General features: G+C 39.1%; 1 protein-coding gene across 2 annotated transcripts in view; it reads left to right on the plus strand.

Moving 5' to 3' along the window:
* Positions 1 to 4,957, plus strand: part of PARP8 (poly(ADP-ribose) polymerase family member 8) — a 180,546-nt gene extending 175,589 nt beyond the window's left edge. For both annotated transcript variants that reach the window (XM_003133932.6, XM_085002221.1), the window contains one exon: positions 370 to 4,957. In XM_003133932.6, the coding sequence (XP_003133980.2) occupies positions 370 to 472 (103 nt within the window). In that variant the 3' untranslated portion in view covers positions 473 to 4,957. The remainder of the gene's footprint in view (positions 1 to 369) is intronic.
* Positions 4,958 to 19,539: the final 14,582 nt, after the last annotated feature.

The raw sequence follows: 19,539 nt of genomic DNA on the forward strand, positions 1-19,539 counted from the left end.
CAGAACCAAAGGAATACATAACTGAAGTTGGTATGTTCTTCGTATAACAACTGCTGGAGGGAATGTTTTCAAGGCCAAAGACACTAGGGTGCTTCCTGAATCTCAGGCAGTGCTTTCTGTGGAGTTTAAAAAGTCAGACTTTAAAAGGAAGAGACACATTAGCGTATGACGCAGAATAATCATGTGTTTAGGAATGCGAGCTTTTCTGTGTTCAGTAATGTGAGTATATTATTAAATACAACCAAGAAATAACTCTTTTGCTCTTGATCCCTTTGCAGTCTATTTTAGGTATCGAAAAGCATTTCTAAGCTGTTTTAAATGCTTTTTTGGATGTTTTTGAATGTTTTGTTTCTGTGTTGTGTGTTTTAGCTATGAAGATGGCCAAGTGGGAGACACAAATATTAACACACAAGAAGGAGGCATTCACAAAGAGATCCTTCGAGTAATTGGTAATCAAACTGCTACTGGTTAAAGGACCACCATTTAATTAACATGATTTGAAAGCCTTCCTCGGGTTCAAAGCTGGATTTTGAACTGAAGAAGATGATAAAATAATTTATTGTTATTATAAACAAAATTAACCCTTTGAATACTGATTTTTTTCTTAGTATTTCTAAGTATCTCATTAAATGCCTAAAATGGTATAAAATTTACCAATTGTAGGGTTATGGAATCTAGTAATAAAATTACAACAGCACTTAAACTGAAGTTTGGGTTGCTCACACAATAAACAGATTGAAAAAACAGTTTTGTGCTGATATTTTTATATTAAACTCTTTAATTGGAAATTTGGTATTATATACTGACATTTTAGGGTCCAAAAATAGAATTGAGAACATTTTATAATGGCGTCTAAATCTATATGATACTTTGCAATAAGTATAATGTTTGCACATTCAGATGTGCTATATAATTAGTGATATGAACATTAAAATGTTTGGGGGAGGGATGTCTCCTAATCTGTTGTTTTTCCTTATACAAAACAATTAGTTCTTAGATGCAGTGCTTTGCCCAAGAGTATGTAATATATCTGTAGATTCATGCATCGAAATGTGTGATTGTGCATATATGTGTATATGTACACATATATGTATTTTAACAACAGAGATAGCGCAGCTCCACAACTCTAATATCATTCAATGAAAAGAAAATAATATTCAGTAGGCAGGAAGATCTGGACATAAACCAAGATATGAGCCAAATTCACCACCGTTCATTCACTGAAAATATTTGCAAAAAGTTTCTATTTGTTTAAAGAATTTTCCCTTCAGTTAAAATTCAACTCTTTATAACGTTATAATTGGGGGAACATAGATGCCCCACGGGACTAAATCTATATTCAAGTGATCATGTGTTTAAAAGAATGTCCTCAGAATTTAAATAGTATATATATTTTTATTTCTTACAAGGGAACATTTTTTACATTTATTTATACAACACCGGAATTTTTATATTTTTTCATCTAATACCACTGCTTATTTTTTTCATATTGAGAAAGAAGACAAACTTTGACGTTTTCTTTTATATTAAAAGAACACGAGTTTATAGAGAACAATAACATCAGCTCTCAGCATTCTCCTTTCAAGAGTCATGTGCTCATCAAAATCATTTCTGTTTCTTTAGGTCCTAAAGTTCTCACTCATTACAAGTTTTAATTGACAGTATTTATTTGCCTACATGATGCTTTTGGAATAAGGCCATTCGTGAGGGCAGTTTAATTAGCAAGTCTGCCACTTTATTCAAACCCTGAATCAAGGCTCATATCTGATTCTAATTTATTTAGAAAGAAAAAAAACTAAAATGTATACTCATTTGCAAGTATCATGTTATAAATTCTGTGCTTATTTCTTTTGGTATAAAAGGTGAGAACAAAGGTCATACACCATTAAGGATTGCTATTTAGGAAGTATTTACGAATCGTCTGTTTTCTTATGTTGTAAATAATTGATGTGCCACTTATTTCTGCAAAAAATAGACTTGAAGTGGTTAGGATATTAATCATAGTGATAGGATTCACTTAAAACATTGATCTGTTTTGACTTGTGCCTCTGAACTCAAGACCAGACTGAGGTTAATACTGCTATGTATGGTAGGACCAAGGTTCAGTACCTTAGTTAGTGTTGTGTGACCAGATATTTGAAAAACTTCACTTAGGACAAGAGAACTGCTTCTTTCCACCAAGATTCCCCAAGGCTTCTGAATCCCTTTGTGTTTTTTAAAACATTTTAAAGCAAAAAAAAATTTACTTTTTCACAGTCATTTTGTGGGACATGCATAGGTGTATGATATAAATATGAGGCTGTAATAAATAGCAAGATTTGGAAATTGAAATCTTGAAACTCCACCTCTTTGGCCACTAGGACCATTGGGACACCTCCAAAAATTCTCTTTAGTGCCTCCAAGCATAACTGAAAAACCACTAAGCCACTAAGCGTTTCCTTAACAGTTGAGTGATCTGTGAGGAGTATGTATTAGAATCTGAACTGGAAGGGGAGCTTAGAGGACTCAAGGAAGACTATTTAGGGGAGACAAACCTTCACAATACAAATTTTTACTGTCAGCTTAAAATAAAAATAGATTCATCTATCAGAGCAAGGAAGGTAGTTGATAATTTTAATACCCTCTAAATAGTACAGATAGTAGACATTGTTTATGATAATAAGATGTCTTCTAATGATAACTGAATGCTTTTGCAGTGCCAAATGACAGATTTTCGTTTGTTTTGAAAAATTATCAGAGCCTTTTTATCTAAGCCTTTTTACTTAATATTCTAAGTATATTCTTTCAGTCTTATCATTGGACTTGCAATGTTGGGGATACTATAGTTTACTGATGCTTATCTTTATTTCTAAAGAATCTAATTTCAGTATTCATTACTAAATGGATATCATGCTTCCAAAATCCAAGGAGGTCCTTAAAATTTGGAAGTGTAAACATTATTATAATGCCTTGATTCAGTCACCCAGTTAAGATACTATCTTTTGATATATTTAAAGATTCCAAATATGTGATACTGTATTGTACTTACATAATCATTTGAAGTCTGTTCGCTGATGCTTTGTAATAGTTATTTATATTAATTGTATAGCCATTACTACTTAATATTAACCCACTGAACAAAGGCAGTCATTTATTTTCATTCTTAAAACAAGGGAAGAACCTTAATTTATTAGTCCTACTTTTTTTCATGAATTACTGATTTGTAATTTCACTTTGAATAATTTGTCCTCTTCCATTGTCCACTGTATTTAAAAAGATAAGAAAATGATTGAACATTTAAGAAGAGAAAACAGTAATAACATATATATAACCTCGTTCTATAGAATACTTTAAGGTAAGATACTTTTGGTGCCTTAGATTGCATTATGTTGAAATGTTTTTTATTTTATTGCTCAGCAAATTTCAGTCAGATGTTGGATTTAGAGGGGGTCTTGAAATTTAAAGTTTAAATATAAGAGTGCCACATCCTTCAATTCATTATCAAAGACTATGGGATATAAGAAGCTAACCCAAACTATCGTTAATGCTAAGAATGAATATTTCTCACTGAAAAATTTAGAAAAGAAATTCCTCAATGATTTTTCCCCTTTGCTAAAAGCAAGGAAACTTTTAATATATATAATCTATGAATCTTTATTATCACTGAAAGAATTTTAGCAGTACTTTATACCATAATACCATAACTTGCCTTAGAGCCTGGGGTTTCAGAAAGTTCTAAGGGAAACCTCATCATCCTTGTTAAAGTCTGGATGACTTCATCAGATAGTGTTTAATATGTTAGGAAGGGCCTTTCAATCTTGGACCATCTACCACTTAAATATATGGCTTTCATGGTGACACTTGAAGCATATTTAAAAAATATTATGATATTATTCTGTTGACCTGCAGAATTCTTCATTATAACACTACCTCAAGACAAATGATAGACTGTTGGTTAAAATAAATTGAGTTTCCAGTTTAAGGATCAAATAAAATTTTACAAATAGGAGTCATCGAATAATTCAACAGTCAAGATCATGCTGGATCTAGATTGTCAGTTGCCTCTTGACAATAGAGTAATGGGAACATTTCACTCACTAGTGATAAATAGCATAGTTATCAGCCAGTGAGTTATGTGAAGAGGTTTCAAGTTGCAAAGTTTGAAAAGAATTACTTCCCTTTAGAACTGGTTTTCTACATGGGCCAATTCTATGTCCATTCACCTTAAAGCCAAAAAGAATTGCCCACCCTCAACAGTTAAAGGATTAAAATACCCAACTGCTATACCAGAATGGCAGAACCAATATTCGAATATTCCGGCATTGAATGCCTGATAAATTGTTGTCACGTTATATATAAATTTGATGTATATTAATACCCAGTAATTTTTTCTTGAGGATTTTGTATACACTGTGATATATTAGGATAAGTTTTTGTAGTTCAGAGGAATTTCAAGTAGTTTTTAGACAAAACATATCCATGAGTGTGAAAAAGCTGTGTTGAAGAATAGATTGCATTACACATTTACCCGCCAGTCAGTAAAACATAGTGCTTATTTACATAGTCAACATAATTTAATGTCCTAAAAATAATTTCCTCAATCTGCCCAATATTTAATGTATCATTCAAGATTTTTAAAAAATGCAGCCGCTCCTTTATGTAAACATTAAGATATGCCTATGTTTCTTTACATATAACAGCCTTCTTTACAATAAATTTCTTGACTTTTGTGCACAAAAATAGTATTGCAACCTGCTATTTAGCCTTTGGTGCCTTAGAGTTATTATAAATATTTAACAATATGTACATAATGTAAATACTGCCAAAAGATCACTAAGGCCAAATATTTTCTCTATTCACTTTTTATTGCACTTGCTTTCTATTGCTACTTAAGCCTCTTTTATCCAGCTTTGTAATAGTTCTAACATTGTAGCCAATGTAAATGTTGACTTTCAATAAATCTGAATTTGTTCAACAAGTACGGTATATGTGGGCACTATTTTGAAAACCCGGTTAGGCCTTACATACTCCTCACGATGAATCTTACTTTTGGGACTAGATCTTTGATGTTCTCAGCAAACTCTTAAAATGATGTTGCCCTTTTCATTAAAAAAAAAAAAAAAAAAAAAAACTTTTATAATAAGAGGGAATAAAATAAAACACTCTGCTTGTCAACAGTCCCCAAGTAGTTGCAATAGATTGAATTGGTCATGTGAGTACCATTTTAATTTCAAGTTCTATCAAGAAATACAGTATTGAAACAAAAGACTTTTTGCACATTTTGTATGTACGCTCTATTTATAAGCCCCTTTAGCCTAATATCAAATGGAGCACTTCAAATGAACTGTCCTGAATTTTCTAAGCATTTCTGACTTGATGAATGATTGGAAAATGTTTTGTAAAGCACTACTTTTTATAAGACATTTCATTGACTAAGACATTGGTCCATAAATAGATATAGTTCTCTAAACACATTAATAGTAAGTATTTATGAGGAGCTAAGTTTATATGCTTGTCATCAATAAAATAATGTTACTCATGTTACATTTATAGCTGAGATATCATAGATAACAAACTTTCATTTTTTAGAGTTGATGTCAGTTACTCTAGAAATACTTGTTAGAGTCTAGTACGCTTTTTTTTTTCTTTCTTTTAGTCTTTTTGTCTTTTCTAGGGCTGCACCCGAGGCATATAGAGGTTCCCAGGCTAGGGGCCTAATCAGAGCTATAGCCACCAGCCTATGCCACAGCCACAGCAACACGGGATCCAAGCCGCGTCTGCGACCTACACCACAGCTCACGGCAACGCCAGATCTTTAACCCACTGAGCAAGGCCAGGAATCGAACCCATAATCTCATGGTTCCTAGTCGGGATTTGTTAACCACTGAGCCACAACGAGAACTCCTAGAGTCTAGTATGCATTTTGACGGTCAGTATAAGGAATAGAGCATGGCCATCAGCAGGACACTTACTAGACTGTCCCCAATCTGAGGATAAGGTCTTTAAACGAAAGTGGAAGGAAAATTGGCACAGGACAGAAGTGGTCTTACAGATGAAAGAGTCTTGAATATGAGTTCCCGTCATGGCTCAGTGGTTAACGAATCCGACTAGGAACCATGAGGTTGCCGGTTCGAACCCTGGCCTTGCTCAGTGGGTTAAAGATCTGGCGTTGCCGTGAGCTGTGGTGTAGGTCACAGACGTGGCTCAGATCCCACATTGCTGTGGCTCTGGCATAGGCCGGCGGCCACAGCTCCTATTGGACCCCTAGCCTGGGAACCTTCATATGCTGTGGGAGCGGCTCTAGGAAAAAAAAAAAAAAAAAAAAAAAAAAAAAGAGTTTTGAATAAACCTACAAAACTTCATCAATATTTCGACATTCATTGAAATTAAAACTGCAATCCAAATGACATTTTGATCCTTTAATCCTTTGTTAAAAGGACACTTAATCCTTAAATTAGTGTTAATAAATAGTGTTACTAATTTCCATTTACTTATTCACCACTTTTCAGTCTTTTTGCACCAAAGTCACAATGGTTTGCTTTTGCTTTGTTGCAGAAAATACATGTATTAGAAAGCACTTACTTACTGAGTCTTTTTTTTTTTTTCAACCACATTTTTAATGATTACCTTTTTGACTTCACGGCTCCATCTTACTGACTCCTGGAGTTGTCATTCCCTCTGACCAAAAATGACATTTCCCCTCATAGGAATAGAGCCAGCAAGATCGTAGTTTTACATTCCCAGTTAACTAAAAAGATAACAGGCTGGGGGTTTTTTTTTGTTGTTTTTTTTGTTGTTGTTTTTTTTTTTCCAGAAAGCCACTGAGGAATTGAGCATCTGGTCTCTATTTTTGTTCCCAACTTCCAGGTCCCTCTTTTTACTTATTTCAAATGATAGAGACTTGTAACTTGTACAGAAAACTGAAATTTTCAAAGATTCCAAATATATGCATAGTTTAAAAATCATGTATTCTTGAATTTCAGATAAGAGAAATTTTTGATTAGATAGGATTTGCTTTACGTAGCATTTAATAGTTCAGAAAGTACTTTCACACAGAATGTCTCGTTTTCCCATCAACATAACTCTGTGAAACCTGTTAGTAGGTATCTCTCTCTTATAGATGAGAAGTTAAACATGTTGCCCAAAGGATCACTAGGCTCCAAACTGAGGGTGGGGAGTTCTGAAGCTCATCTTTGGTCTCTTTCTAATAAACCATGTTTATTACTTTCGAGATCCCAGTTTGGCAAAATGGTTAGAAAATGTAAGAATTACAACAGGCTAATGGGAAGAGTCGGTGAAGGGTTTGATCTGGTTGTCTTGAAGAGTTCCATCAAGGAGTCGTTTGATACCATGGTACAGGCTGGGTGTGGTTTTCTTCTGGAAAATCGGGAAGTTGATGTAATTGGCAATGGAAAAATCGTTGTCAGCACCTGGGTGAGTGACATCATGAAGGTGGAGTTTTGGAAGCATGCTGGCAGCTGGGTTCCAAAGGATTTCAGAGAGAGGCAAAAAGCAAGACATGTTGGAAGTCAGTTTTAGTAATTTTGACAGGTACAAAGGCCTGGAGAGGAGGAACTGAGAAAAAAAAAATGTTTAGAAGAGATGGAGAGGATTTAGGTAAAAGCAGTAAATGAGGAACAAGAGGCCCAGTTTATATGTTAGAGATAATATAAATGGAGAATGATTTTCCCCAGACTTTGTATTAGAAATCAATTAAAATTCTCCTATTCCTTTTAGTATTCAGGAAAGAGAGAACTGACCTGGCAGTGCTGTCTACACCGCTGAGAAGCCTAAAAGCATGTATTTAGCCAAGTGCAGGGACATGAGGATGAGGAGTATTCTGGAGCACAAGGGAACGTGGTTGTGAACACACCTCATCCTCCTCCTATGAAAGCAGGCCTGCTAAATACTGAGATCTGGAAGAGAATAACCATGATTTTAGCTAGCGTTATTTCAAAAAGGCAAATTTTCAAACATTGTTAATCTTACATCTACATCATAAATGGATTATTAATGTGTAATGAATATGTTTTCCAGAAATTAGTTATAGGCAACTCTTTAATGGTTTTTGCAGATGGGAATGAGAAATTTTTCATGATCTGTTTCAAATAACCAGTAGCCAGGTCACTTTAATTCCTCTTTGTGTCCTGAGTGTGTCCAATTTTCTTCATCTCTCCTATGACTTCTTTTGTTAACTTTTATGTGGGTTACATCAGTATCTTCCAATGATTCCCCTTGACTGAATCTGGGGTCCTCTCCCCAGAAGAGACTTGCACATAGAAGTACAGCCTCCTGACTGTTAAGATTGTGAATCTTAGGTCTGTGTGTTAGCAAAGAGATACTGTCTTGAGTCTGACATGCCCAGATGTAACAACTAAAAGGTTAACTCAGCACACAGAAGACCCTCCTAAACTTTGGTCCCTACCAAATAGGCTCCTATTAATAGGCTGTTTTTACATCACAGCTAGCTTGACCCCCTTTCATAACGCTGAGATTAATGTGATCTTCCTAAAATGCAAATCTGATTTTATAAACCCTTACCTAAAAATCCTTTAATGTCTCCCAATTTATGGCTCAGCAAAATAGAACCTCTGGCCCTTGTTTCCCTCTTCCCTTTCCAGCCTCATTTTCCCCCACTACCGCTGTGATCCTTACACAGAGCTTTGGAACCACACTGAATGATTTGCAGTCCAGAGAACAGCCCTGGTTAGTCACCTCCTCTCACTTGCTTCTTCTCTCTGCCCAGCCTCACTCCCTGTCTCCAATTTCTACTCCTCTTGGCCCTTAAGCTTCTTTTCACTTCCTTTAAAACCTTCCCTTGCACTCCCAATTTGGACCAGATGGTTATAAATCTTCTCATATATCTGACTATCATTCATCCATCTCACTTAGGACACCGTGAAAGGTGTATTGATTCGCCTGCCGCTTTTTCCCTGGTCACCCCTCCTCCATGCCACCAAGCACAGATTATTTCTAGCACCTAGTAAGTGTTTGGCACTTAGTAAGCACACAAAAGCAGTAAATTATAAATGTCCATCTGATGAAAGTACTCTTCAAATAAAGCAATGTTAAAGCCAAAACTATGTCTTATAGTTGGCACATAATATATTCATAAATCTAAATAATACCCAGCAGGGGGAATATGACAAGCCAAAGCTAACATCATCATCATCACCAGCTCCAGCTCCATCATCTGCAGGAAATGGAGGAATCCCTAGATGCAGGTAACATCTACTCTGTCACCCTTGAATTATGTATTTTCATCTTCCTGTTACTCATCTTAATATTGGATCCAGCAACACTTGAGTCAGAAAGTCGTCTTCAGGGCCAAGGATGAACCATAAAACTGGATACTTGCAAATTTATAATTTAACGTCAGTAATTTGCATAACCAAAGGATCATTGCTTTGCTAAATAATTACCTTAAATAATGAGCTTCCTTAGCATATTTAAGAGTTCATTTACAGGTCATTAACTACTTGACATACAAGGAAAAGAGATACTTTAAGCTAAAGTACTAATGTTATCAATAAAAATAAACCAGGGATGGAATTAAGTACATCTATAATTATAAGTCAATGGGGAAATAAGGTCCTTTCCAAAGGAACTGCATCCTTCTAACATGGTATAAATTGCAACGTACCCGAATTTTATTACACATACTTACTTCTTTGTGACATCTAATTTAATTTTTGCCATCGTGTAACTGGGAAGGTTTCTATTCTTTATGTGTTTCCTGGTTAACTTCTGGGATACATATTTCTTAATAGTTGTGTAGCCTTACAGCATAGCCAATTTTCTAGTTCTAATATGCAGCAGCCGGGGAACAGTATAGCTCTCTGCAATTTATTATTTGGAATCCTTTTCCTTGAGTTTCAGCCTTTTGCAAATCTATCCATAATTCAAGGCCAAGCTCGCATACCCTCAAGTACATGAATATTTTCTGGATTACCCAGCCATAAATGATGTCTTCCTGCTCAAATTCTTGCAACACTTTGTAGTTTGGAGAACTGACTTATGCTTACCATTATTTCTGTGGCTTTTTGCATAAAACTTGCATTCCTGAACATTATACTCTACCTACCACCACCAATTTTTCTTTGCTAATGTTACGTTTGATATCATAAATTTAACGTTAAAACATTTAGTGTTTAGGTTTTTTAATCTTGCAATTAAATAAGATACATTTTTACTAGTATTAGTGAAAAAAAGTGACAAAGAATGAATCCAACCACTTTGCACTAAAAGTGAACACAGTCTTTCTCCACCTCTTCCATACCTTCTCCACTTCTGCTACCCAACCAGGATGATTCTGGGGAAGTCATCATTTGTTATTACAAGTAATATAACAATTATTACCATTTGAAATACAACAATTTGGTGAATAAGAGGTCCACCACTTTCTTGCCACTGTGAGAGAGTCCTTCAACTGTTGAGAGTGAAAGGGACTCTGCATACATTGGACATAAGGCAAGATATCAAGCTGCATATAAACATTCAAAAAGCAACAGATAAAAAAAAAAAAAGGAGTTCCTATTGTGGCTCAGAGGAAACAAATCTGACTAGCATCCAAGAGGATGCCCGTTAAATCCCCGGCCTCTCTCACTGTGTTAAAGATCCGGTGTTGCCATGAGTTGTGTGTAGGTCACAGACTCGGCTAGGATCTGATGTTGCTGTGGCTGTGGTGTAGGACAACAGCTACAGCTCCAGTTCGACCCCTAGCCTGGTAACCTCCATATACTTTGGGTATGGCCCTAAAAAGACCAAAAAAAAAAAAAAAAAAAAAAAAGAGCAACAGATACATGATCCACTTTTTAGTATAAAAACATTTTTAAAAATTCCACCACCCTGAGTAAGCAAATATTTTTGAATGAGTAAATTAAGAAATATAATGTGAGAATATTGCAGGCAAAGCAGTGCTATTTTATGCTGCAGACACTCTTCTCAGTGATTTCTGCCTTTCTCACCCAATGGTACCAAACTATAAACAGAGTAAATAATGTATCTAAGCCTTATTTTGCAAAGTCACTATACAAAATGGTGACAGTTTGCAAACAACAACCAGAAATCCCCTCTGGGAAAAAAGAAGATAATTAAACCTCAACTTGGGATCCTGGTTGTTCACTATGTTTCCTAATTTGTCTTGAAAACAACTCCCTTGATATGTGTTTCTCACAACCTGTTTCTCATGTCAAATGGTAGAGTGAGGATTTCAGCAGTACAGTCAGATGACAGGAGGAGTCTGATGAGGGACCACAGAGCCTGGAGGACGGACAGCCTGTGCGGTGGCTGGAGAAAGGGTGTGGGGGAGGCCCCAGCAGGGGAGATCCTGAAAGCACCAAAGTCACTTTCTTTGGCCAGCCCTGGTCAGGATGACTGTGGTTGTTTTGCTACAGAAAGGAAACGAAGACTCTCTTTTCCTGAGAGTGTGTAACCTTGATTCTCGCCAATCCGTACCCTCCTTCTTAGCAGCCATAAACTTCCTGTTTTAGCCTGAATGTGAAATTCCCAGGAGACTACTCACAAAAACAGACATTTCCTTTGACATATGAGATGAGCCTATTTCATTTCTTTGGGTGTTTATGGGACTAGTTTTTTTTTTTTCTGTAGGAAAAAATAAAAGAGGAAAGGGATTCTTTGTAAGCTAAAAGTCCTTTTACACAATTGGGGAAGCCCTCCAAAAACCAGGAATGATTAGCCTTGTGTTTGGTTTTGTTTTAATTGATGTGGGATGAGGAGGCAGGCACGAAGCTTTTCATTCCTTGTGCAGCTAACAGAGGAAAGGAGCCCAGGTCAAAAGCAACAGGGAAAGTGAGACAGCAAAGGGGCCTTGGGCATATTCTGGGAGCCTCTGAAACCAAGAGAGTTCATTTCTCAGCCCCCTTGCTGGAGGATTCATATTAACCCTGATTCTGTCCCACACATTTCTCATGCTACTTTTTATAAACAAAATTCAGCTTTGGTTTAACTGCTTAGTAATTTGTTTTTTTCTAACTCTCCTGCTATTATTTCTTTCAGGTTGCCTAGCTATTCAAGTTAAAAAAACATGTGTCATGTAAATAGGCATTTTCCTCAGCGTGTCTGAAACTGCAATTATACCTGCACCACCCCCCCAACAACTGCCCTCCGAGTTATACGTGTTAACATATTTTCAAAAACCTCAGTCTGGAAGGTGAGAAGGTGAAAGGTTGGATTGTGACATTGTTGACAAGCTGTCATCCTCTTCAGACTTGCAGACAAAAGGGAGCAACGTGAGCACAATTTAGGACCCTAGGTAACCACGATTTTTTACATAACCACCAATAGACCTCACAATAACAGAGAGATCAAAGTGAAAAAGTTTAAAGGCAGTGACATGGAATGACACTGGATAAAGATGGCCAAGACAGGAAGTTAAATATTAAGTCCAGGATACAAGATATCAACTTCTCTTCACAAGAAAACTATCTAGCGTGTTCAGTTTGCCAAGGAAAACCTGTAATTCATTCATCAGCCCTTTGTTTACCCAGAAGGTACAGAATGGGGTCCTCGGCAGAGTATGCACTGGCTGCTCTAATTAATTAGATTTTTTTTTTCTGGGATTTCTAGATTCCTTCCATCAATCCAACCTTATCTCCCACGATCTCCCTGAATTCAGCCATATTTTTTTTTCTCATGTCCCTTCAACCCACCAGGAGCTTGTCCACTCTCCTCAGGGCCCAAATTCCTCCCTTTGCTAAGAAGTTTCTCTTCCTCTGACTTCCAGGCACCAATCTCCAATCCTTATCTGCACGCCCAAGCTAAGTAAGCTCCACCTCTTCCAAGAACACCTTCCAGACAGTATTGTGTATTGTATTGTAAAGAAGTGCTTTTCGAGGTTTTTGTTTGTTTGTCTCCTTAATATTTTTTAAAGACCCAGGGAGGGAAAAAAAATATTATTTATACTTCAAATTCTGCAAATTTCAGCACATAGCAAGTATTCAGTAAACAATTATTCAAGAGTTGACCAGTTAACTGAGAGTTAAGAGAATGAGAAAGTTAGAGTTTGAGGAAGACACCCATATAGACTTTTGTTTAAAATTAACTATCATAATAGTTAATCATAACTATCATTTACACTGATGTCTCCATGTCTTCTGAGGCTAAGGCACTAGAGTTATCCATCTGTCTCATGTGCCTTGGTCCTGTGTCTGCTACAGAGTAGACACTCAGATACCCAGTAAATGAGCCAGTTACCCCATGCAGAAGGTATTAATGAGTGAACATTGTAGGCTCACACCTTTGGGTCTCTAAGCAATACCTACCCAAACTTCTCAGGGAATTATGTTCTGAGTTGAAAATACTCCTGTGGGCCCCAGGAGGAACACATCCTTGGACCAACAAATCATTAGATTTGAGCCCTGAAGGAAGAGGCAGATCTTCTACTAAGCAAGGGGACCTACATGAGGCCCCCAGGGCAGTGGAAACACTTTAGAGTTTGCAAGTATGAGATGAGTCCAGTTCTCTGTTAATTTGATTCCTTTGGGGGGGGGCCTTGATTTGTGTCTTTTTTGGCTACCGTCCGGGGGGGGGGCCTTGATTTGTGTCTTTTTTGGCTACTGTCTGTTCACTTTGAATTTCCCTTCCGCATCTGTTTTCTCCTTCGTCTTCTCCACTTTCCCTTTTGAGCTTATTATCTTGAAACGCAACTGGACAGAGAGTAAGGTAGCTGGGAGACACCCTCAAGACTGAGATGATGTGTACAGTAGAGGTTTTCCCCAATTACATGACCTTGGGCTGAAACTGGGGCATTTTCTAATAGGATAGAGTAAGCAACTTGAAGCATTTCATTGAACTTTAATATCTCCAAAAAACACTTGAGTAGTTACTGTGCTATAAGTTCTCTGCTGTGCCCCAGGGGGACACAAAGGGGAAGATACCTCAATCTTTGGCCTGCAGGAATGTAGTAATAAGAGTACCTTTTGGAGTTCCTGCTGTGGCTCAGCAGAAACAAACCAACTAGTATCCATGAGGTTGTGGGTTGGATCCCTGGTCTCGCTCAGTGGGTTAAGGATCTATGGTGTAGGTCGAAGACACAGCTCGGATCTAGAGTTGCTGTGGCTGTGGTGTAGGCCGGCAGCTACAGCTCTGATTAGACTCCTAGCCTGGCAACCTCCATAAGCCAGGGATGTGGCCCTCAAAAGCCAAAAAAAAAAAAAGAGTAACTATTAATAAAAGTTCTGATGATGTTCACTAACACTACATAAAAGGCATTGTTCTCACTTACTTCACTTAATACTGACAATAACCTTTGAGGTTGATACCTGTTTTACATACTGGAACACTGGAGCAGAAAGGCACAAGGATTTGGCCAAGGTCACCTTTCAGTGAGTGGTGGAACTAAGGCCAGCCAACTTGAGCTCAGATACTTAACTGTTCTGTGATTTTTGTCTCCCTCACTCACCCATCGGCACATTCTAAACACAGGACCAACATGCCAAAATGCTGAACTGAATCACTTTGTACACAGAGTTTATGAAATCTATGTGTTTTGAACAAGTTTTGGCATTTTTAATGGCCCAGAAAAAGACCTTCACTGGTGAGAGGATCTTGATAGAAATGGGAAGAACAGCTGCTAATTTAAATGCGTTGCACAGCACTCAGGGTTTTGCCAACGAGTTCAGCAGAATCCTGGAAATATCTGTTCCAGAAGCACTTAAGATCAGTGCCAAGGCCCCTAGCCGCTGCCCAGGCCGCAGAAGGTAAATCTAATGTTCTACTCCCAGACCGTTCAGTGCACCATCGGCCAGAGGAGCTGTTGGGACAGGCTATGTCCTGCAAAATACAACAGAAAAAAACCCAGAAATGGTCACAATTCACATCTCCCAGAATACGGTGACCTTGATAATCCTCAGGACTATAAAGCCTCGACATGGTGTCAGATTTATTAAATCCAAAGCAGAGCATCGCAGAAAATACGGACTGTAATAAGATTCACAGAGAGTCACACCAGAAGTGAATTTGATATTGAGATAAAGCTGCCACCCAAAGTACTTCCTCATGAAGTGGCTGGGCAGTTGTGCAGGGAACCATGGGCTCATGAAGATGATTTCTTCTGAACTGTTTTTAAATTCAGCAATTAAGGCATTCAGGATGTATACTTGCCACCTCTCACATGCCATTAGTACGTGAGGAGTTAGGAATACAAAGAGGAAATGCAATGAAATGCTCATGTATTCATGAGGACTGGGACATTTCTTTTTGTTTGTTTGCTCTGTGCCAATCCTGGGCATTTTGGCCTTCAGATCCATCTGCACATTTCCGCTGCTTTGCGTCGCAGGGGAGGCTGAGCCTACTGCATTCCTTATGCGTTGGCCGCCTTCCAGGTGGACGTGGACAAGGGGAAGCAAGGTAGGAGATTGGAGAACAGGACAAGGGGGAAGACAGGGTATTTCTCCGTCCATTTGTTCCTCTGGTGGCCTCTCCAGCAGAAGCCCTTTGTCCTTCATGGCACCAGCTCACTCCTATGGGGCAGATTAACTGCTACTACTAACTCTGGACCATTTTGTTATGCCCTGTTTGGATTCAAATGTCCTCCATCACCTGAGTGACCAGTATCCTGCCTTGAACCCCCTCTGTTGTCAATACTGAAAGTGCTTTCTAGCTCAGACCCTGACTAATACAAATGCTGTATTCCCTGTGCGTAGGACAAGCCTCACACATTCACTGCTCAATATTTGTTAAAAGAACAAGTGAATTAATGAGGGGAGACTATTATATGGGTGATTATAATGTATACATTGGGGATGATACAATGGATATGCACCAAAGAGATACAGAAGAAAAGAATTCTTGGTGTGTTTGAGAGTTTCAGGAAATGGATTTTTTTTTCTTCTTTTTAGGGCCACACCTGTGGCATATGGAAGTTCCCAGGCTAGAGGTCAGATTGGAGCTGTAGCTCCTATGGCCTACACCACAGCCACAGCAGCACGGGATCCAAGCCGAGTCTGCAACCTACACCACAGCTCACAGCAACACCAGATGCTTAACCCACTGAGTGAGGCCAAGGATCAAACCTGAGTCCTCATGGATACTAGTTGGGTCCTTTTCAGTTGAGCCACCACAGGAACTCCCGGAAATTGAATTCTAAAGGAAAAACTTTCAGGTCAATAGTAGGGAGTGTGCCTTCCAAGAATCAGAAACCACGTTAGTAAAGACAAAGAGATTAGAAAGAGAAAGGGGAGTTCCCATCGTGGCGCAGCGGAAATGAATCTGACTAGGAACCATGAGGTTGCGGGTTCGATCCCTGGCCTTGTTTCAATGTGTTAAGGATCCGGCATTGCCCTGAGCTATGTTGTAGGTCACAGACGCGGCTCAGATCTGGCGTTGCTGTGACTCTGGCATAGGCTGGCAGCAACAGCTCCAATTAGACCCCTAGCCTGGGAACCTCCATATGCCGTGGGTGCAGCCCTAGAAAGACAAAGACAGAAAAAAAAAAAAAAAAAAAAAGAAAGGTGTGAGTGCCCAGGACCTACTTAGTATTTCTTCATGGGTTGGACATAAGATTACTGTCTGAGACAGTAAGTTCCTACTGTATAGCACAGGGAACTACATCTAATCTCCCGGGTTAGACCATGATGGGAAAGAATATTCTAAAAAATAATGTAGGGAGACTGAAGGACAATGCGGACCAAGGGCCCAGCGAAGTCCCTGGATGATAAGCCCATCCCCCCCACCCCACCCCCGCCCCGCCCCGCCCCGCCCCTGCCCGGGGCCTCACTGAGGAGAGGACAGCAAGTGCTAGAGAGCGCCACCTTCCCTTCAGGCCAACTTTGCTTCAGGAGAAGTATCACAGGAAGCGAGTGAGTCACGTGCTCAAGCTGCCCTGGAGCAGATGATTGGGATCCTTGCAGGAGACAGGATTGAGATGGCAGAATAGAAGGACTAGACCTCAACTTCTCTCACAGAAACAACGATATTACCACCAAATGCTGAGCAACCTTCAACAGGGAGAAGAATATAGGGAGACTGAAGGACCATGCAGACCAAGGGCCCAGCGAAGTCCCAGGATGATAAGCCACCGCCCCCGCCCCCCACCCTGGGCCTCGCTGAGGAGAGGACTGGAAACTTCCAAAAATGTGTCCTACTCCAGAAGACAAAGAGGAGGCCACATCAAGAGGTAGGAGGGGCGATTACGCGATTTAAGCAACCCCATATTTCCTGGGTGGGAAGCCCACAGCCTGGAAAGGAAAGGTATCACAGAGACTCACCTACAGGAGTGAGAGTTCTGAGCCCCATGTCAAATCCCCATGCCAAATCCCCACACCTGGGGATCTGGCATTGGGAGAAAGAGTCCCCAGAGCATCTGGCATTGAAGGCCAGTGGGGCTTGTGTGCAGGAGCTCTACGGGACTGGGGGAAACGGAGACCCCATTCTTGAAAGGCACACACAGACTTTCATGTGCACTGGGTCCCAGGGCAAAACATAGGAATCTGGGTCAGATCTGACTGCAGTTCTTGGAGGATCTCCTGGGAAAACGGGTTGAATGTGGCTCCTTGTTGGGGGGAAGGGCATTGGAGGCAAAGCTCTTGGGAATATTCATCTGTGTGTGTTTTCTCTGGAGGTGGCGATTTTGGGAAAATCTGGCCCCACATATCAGCTTTGAGAAACCTCAGGCCAAACAATAATCCAGGTGGGATCACAGCCCCACCCATCAGTAAACATGCTGTCCCAGGCACACAGCTGTCTCTAATCTCATCCAGAAACAAAAGCCGACCCACCAGTGAGCAGGAACCAGTCCCTCCCATCAGGAAGCCTATAGCAAGCTCCCCCTCCTGCCCACCCCCAACCGGGCCGCTGTTACCAACTTCAGCCACAAGGGGGGCAGACACCAGAAGTAAGAGAGGCTACAATTCTATTGTCTGCAAAAAGGACACCACACCAAAAACCTATACAAATGAAAAGACAGAGAACTATAACTCAGATAAGGGAGAAAGAAAATAACCCAGAAAAACAGCTAAGTGATCTGGAGATTCTCAGCCTCCGGGAAAAAGACTGTAGACTGTTGATGCTGAAGATGATGCAAGACATTGGAAATAAACTGGAGGCAAAGATTGATAGTTTACAGAAAATACTGAGCAAAGAAATACAAGATTTAAAACTTAAGCAAGCAGAGATGCAAAATACAATAACTGAAATAAAAAATTCATTAGGAAAAAGAATGTATATATATGTATGACTGAATCACTTTGCTGTACAGCAGAAATTGGCACAATACTGTAAATCAACTATAATTAAAAAAATTGCATTTAAAAAGATTATTGTCTGAGAATTGTGGAAATGGAAGGAAAAAGATCTAGACAACAAAGAGCTTTATGTCCAAACTAAGGAGCTTGGATTTATTCTGCAGAATCATTGAAAATCTGCAAGCAAGGAAATTACATAGACAAACACATATTTGCTGTCCATGATACCTTTATTCCAAAACCAAGGGAGCATTTTATGATTATTTAATTTCTACCTTCTTTGTTTGTCTGTTGTTTACTTTTGCTGCAAAAACTGTTGCTAAAATGTTTCATCTCGTTACAAATGATTTTCAGTGACAGGGGATGTTTCAGTCTGAGGATATGTTTGTGAATACTAATTAGTTAAGGCCCTCAGGGTCTGTGCTGTTCCATTACAATAAACATCAACCACCTTTTGTTTTGTTTTTAATCACTGATGCATCATCTTATAATGTCAAAGGTGGGCTTCTCTACCGCCAGTCAGTTGGCAGCAACATGCCAATTGCCTAAAATGCCACAAAAAATATCGTGTACAGACTAGAATTATGTGGCAATGGGAAAAGAAACTGCAGGGTATCAAGAAGCCATGGTTTCACAACCCAATTAATCTAGAACCTCTGCTAAGTATACTAGTACTTGTAGCCCCAATTGCTGGAAGCAATAGCTGAGCCATTTTACTTGTGAATCTGGAATAATTAAAGCAAATCATGATGACTTGGATCTGTGAAGCACAGAGATTGTGGGGTCCCACCTGCTTTGAAAGGGTTTTAACAAATATTTTATTGCCTTCTCCTGCCTTGGTTAATATGATATCTATTTGATATGACTGGCTTAAATACCAAGGTCAGCACCTTATGGAAATCCACAGCCAGACTCAGGATTTCTGTGGATTGTTCATGAAACAGGTCACCTTCACTTCCTGGCTGCTGACATGTGCTGTTTCTGTGTCATACATGGTTTTACTCAGATATGGAACTCACCCATTTCCGCATTTTTCACACTTGCATTGGGGCAGGTACTGCATTGAAACATGAATGATTTTCATGTCAACATTTGCATGTTCTTCCATCCTTAGCCACTCTGTCATGGGGTTTTCTCACTAACTGTTCACCAGCTACCTGGCCACCATATATCAACTCTGTCACCAGGAATTTAAATGATAAAATGTACATCCTCTGAAATGATTACCTCTTCATTCTAACTTGTCAACCAAGTCTCATCTTAACTCCAGCCAGGAAGAAACTCCTTGAAAAAGTTAGCCAGCATAAGGGGTTAATAAGTAATTGTTATCATGGAGGCTGTTGCTGTGGTTTAAACA

Source organism: Sus scrofa, chromosome 16, assembly GCF_054392235.1.
Source record: "Sus scrofa isolate SSC_HxYL_T2T_F1_AM1 chromosome 16, Sscrofa_HxYL_maternal_Yorkshire_Landrace_v2.0, whole genome shotgun sequence".
Classification (NCBI taxonomy): Eukaryota; Metazoa; Chordata; class Mammalia; order Artiodactyla; family Suidae; genus Sus; species Sus scrofa.